At 37.1% G+C, this 3,186-nt stretch overlaps 1 protein-coding gene across 1 annotated transcript; it reads left to right on the forward strand.

Moving 5' to 3' along the window:
• The first annotated feature begins 1,188 nt into the window (after window positions 1–1,188).
• LOC126368233 (uncharacterized) lies at window positions 1,189–3,168 on the forward strand. Its single transcript, XM_050012138.1, has 3 exons — window positions 1,189–1,337; window positions 1,786–2,129; window positions 2,813–3,168. Exons 1-3 carry the CDS (start codon window positions 1,295–1,297, stop codon window positions 2,993–2,995), a joined length of 570 nt encoding a protein of 189 aa, XP_049868095.1. The 5' UTR covers window positions 1,189–1,294; the 3' UTR covers window positions 2,996–3,168.
• The last annotated feature ends 18 nt before the right edge of the window (window positions 3,169–3,186 follow it).

The raw sequence follows: 3,186 nt of genomic DNA on the forward strand, positions 1-3,186 counted from the left end.
TTTAATGGTTGTTAATTTAGTTATGTTCCTGTTATTATATCCGTTCTAAAAATAATTAGACCACTTATATATAATGTAAATCTTTTATTAGTTATAAGGTAATAATATTGTAAATTAATATAATAGACTTTGCAATAGTAATAACGTCGTTACAAAAAATACTAGGTAAACGAGTAATCTGTCACTAATATGTGAAATAATTTAACTAGATTGCACGTAGTGTTAAAAAAAGGCATTGCAGAATGTATCTAAGTAAAATATAATAACTCAATATTAAATAAAGTCAATACGTCTAAATATTAAGTAACTTTAATTTATTTCTTTTCGCCTGTATTTGTTATAGACAAAACATCACTACCTAGAGTACCTAGAGAAAATAAAAATGGTTCTACGCGACAATAATAATAACACTTTAAGTCACACAACACATAACATACAATTGACACTTTTATGGAAATGACATATTTTTATTGTTTTGTTAAAATTTCTATGGCATTAAAATGTTCATTATAAATAATCACAAACACTGGAAGAGCGGAGTTTTTCCTGACACAGGCAATTTTTTGCTTATAAGGAAACTCCAATAAACTAATGTACGACTGAATTTATTATTATTAATAATAATATAACACTTTAAAACACACAGGATTATTGCTGCGTCAGCGTTAAAATCAACATGGCATCACGCCTGTATCCCCAAAGGGGTAGGCAGCGGTACATACTATACAGACACGTTTAACGCCACATCGAAGCAATTCAGGTAAAAAAGCAAATATTGCAATTTGACATTTGCGCGTATAAAAGTAAGTGCGCAATGCAAACAAATGTCAAATTGCAATATTGCTTTCTTAGATGAATTGCTTCGATGTGGTCATTTTAACCCCCCTGTAATTAGTAACCGGGACCTGATGTAAGTGCGTAGTCTACTAGGTAATAAGCACTGTCTACCCCGGAAGAAAGTATCTTACAAAACAATGTCCTCATGCGAAAGCGAAAACAAAAGCGTATTGACTTTATAGTACGGTCACGAGCATTAATATGTCTACACTTTGGTACCATGTCACATTAACTTTTTTGACAAATGTAACTGTAAGTCGCACTAAATGGCAAATGTGTTAGTGCGACAGAGTCCTAAAGTGGGTACATTATATTGCTCATGACTGTACTGGTAGGATGGTACATGATCATATATTATTATCCTTCTGAGGGTAGCGAGAGATGATTATCGAGTCGAGCATCGCAGAGGGCATTCATCTCACGGGGCGCGACAAGTTAACTTTAATTGTGATTAAAAATGTCTCTCCATTTAATTTATTTCGTATTACTTCTCAATCCGGGTAAGTTATCAGTTTTACACATGGAATTGTGTTGATTGCGATGATTTACACACTATAACTGGAACTAAGGAAATAATAAAAAATCTGTCACCGCGTGATTGGATTTTTGATAAAATATTTTATTCTTTTTAATACTTATTTATTCGTGTTTCTTTTTAATCAAATTATGTGTGTATTCAATGATTCTGAAATCAAATTATACAGTGTTGTTTATAGAATCGTGTTAAGGGCTTTTCAATGTAGAAAGTCAATGCAAATCGAATACGATTCAAATCAATCATTAATCGATTTCTGATATTTTTGACAACGTCATTAAGATACAAGTTTTACGTTGTTTTTTTTAGTAATTCGTGTGTTGCGTCTGCTTTATGCTCAATTAACTATAATTTAAACTTATCTACGATAAATAAATGATGCTTACCTTCTGTTGATATTGTTTTGACACCAGCACTGCTTCTATGCCGTCACGTGCCAAATTTCGCGGAACTAGACGAGGATGAACAGCACCTGTTCCGGGCAGCATACGACTCCCATTCATACGACACCCACTCATACGAGGCCCCCTCATACGAAGCACCCTACGAAGAAGAAGAAGACCTTCACCTGGGCAAACTCGATCTCGTCAAGGACGGTCTATGGGCTGTCAAGGCCAAACTAAAAGAACTAAAAGCTGTCAACAAAGCCCTTGCTGCCAATGTGCTGCTGACAAAGTTGAAGCTCAAAGATTTGCTGAAGAACCATTTAGTGACGGTGAAGAAACATCATCATGAGAAGCCCAGCTACAGCTATCAGGTAGGAAGTTTAATACATTACAATACTTAAGTACATAACATTCATAAACTTATATACGTCCTACTGCTAGGCACAGGCCACCCCTAACTCAACTGGACGGAGTATGGAGAAATACTCCACCGTGGATTAGTGGAGAGCCGATTTATAATACTTAAAACCTTTTAATACAACCATGAATTATTAGCATACCCTCACATATTAATAAAATAAAAATGTGAAACGTGCCTTCCGAAGCACGGATCATCTTACTTTTGGACAATCAAGTGATCAGCCTGTAATGTCCTAACCAAAGTAGGGTCACAGAGTGATGTTTGTGACTTGCCCCCACCGGGATTCGAAGCCGGGACCTTCGGATCGTGAGCACAACGCTCAACCACTGGACCACGGAGGCCGTTTACCGGTTGATTAGCTGAACCTACTATAGCACCTACGTATGATGATCATAGTGTCTACTTCTATTATATGCTGAAATATCTTTATACACATCGATTCGTATTTAGTAAGTACCTAAGTATTTACAACCATAGGTCCAGTTTACCATCGCATGTTTTTCTAAAATTGAATACTGGGCTTTCGGTAACAGATTTACTATCCTACACACTAGGAAGTGACGTGAGCAGTTTTGGGAGTGAACGATGGGACTAATTTTTATTTTTCTACACTCCATTTTGTTACAATTCCAGGCGCCAGCATACGCACCCGCTCCGCAGTACGCGCCCGCTCCTCCGCAGTACGCGCCCGCTCCTCCACAATACGCCCCCGCCCCCGCTGCCGCTCCGCAATACGCCCCCGCTGCCGCTCAGTACGGCCCCGAACCTCCCTACGTTGCCCTTCAATACGGGCACGACCCCTACTATGGCCACTGATCTGCATACTTTCATACCTCCAAAAACGCTGGCCGTGTTGTAAATATTATATTATAGTCTCTCCTTTCTTTAGTTAAAGAATAAGAGTTGAACCTTCCTTATACTGCATCAAATCCCTTTATCATGTTTACAATTTAATTTAATTTATTTTTATTAAAAAATTTTAATCAAAACCGTTTTATTCAACAAAT

This window comes from Pectinophora gossypiella, chromosome 7, assembly GCF_024362695.1.
Source record: "Pectinophora gossypiella chromosome 7, ilPecGoss1.1, whole genome shotgun sequence".
In the NCBI taxonomy this organism is placed as follows: Eukaryota; Metazoa; Arthropoda; class Insecta; order Lepidoptera; family Gelechiidae; genus Pectinophora; species Pectinophora gossypiella.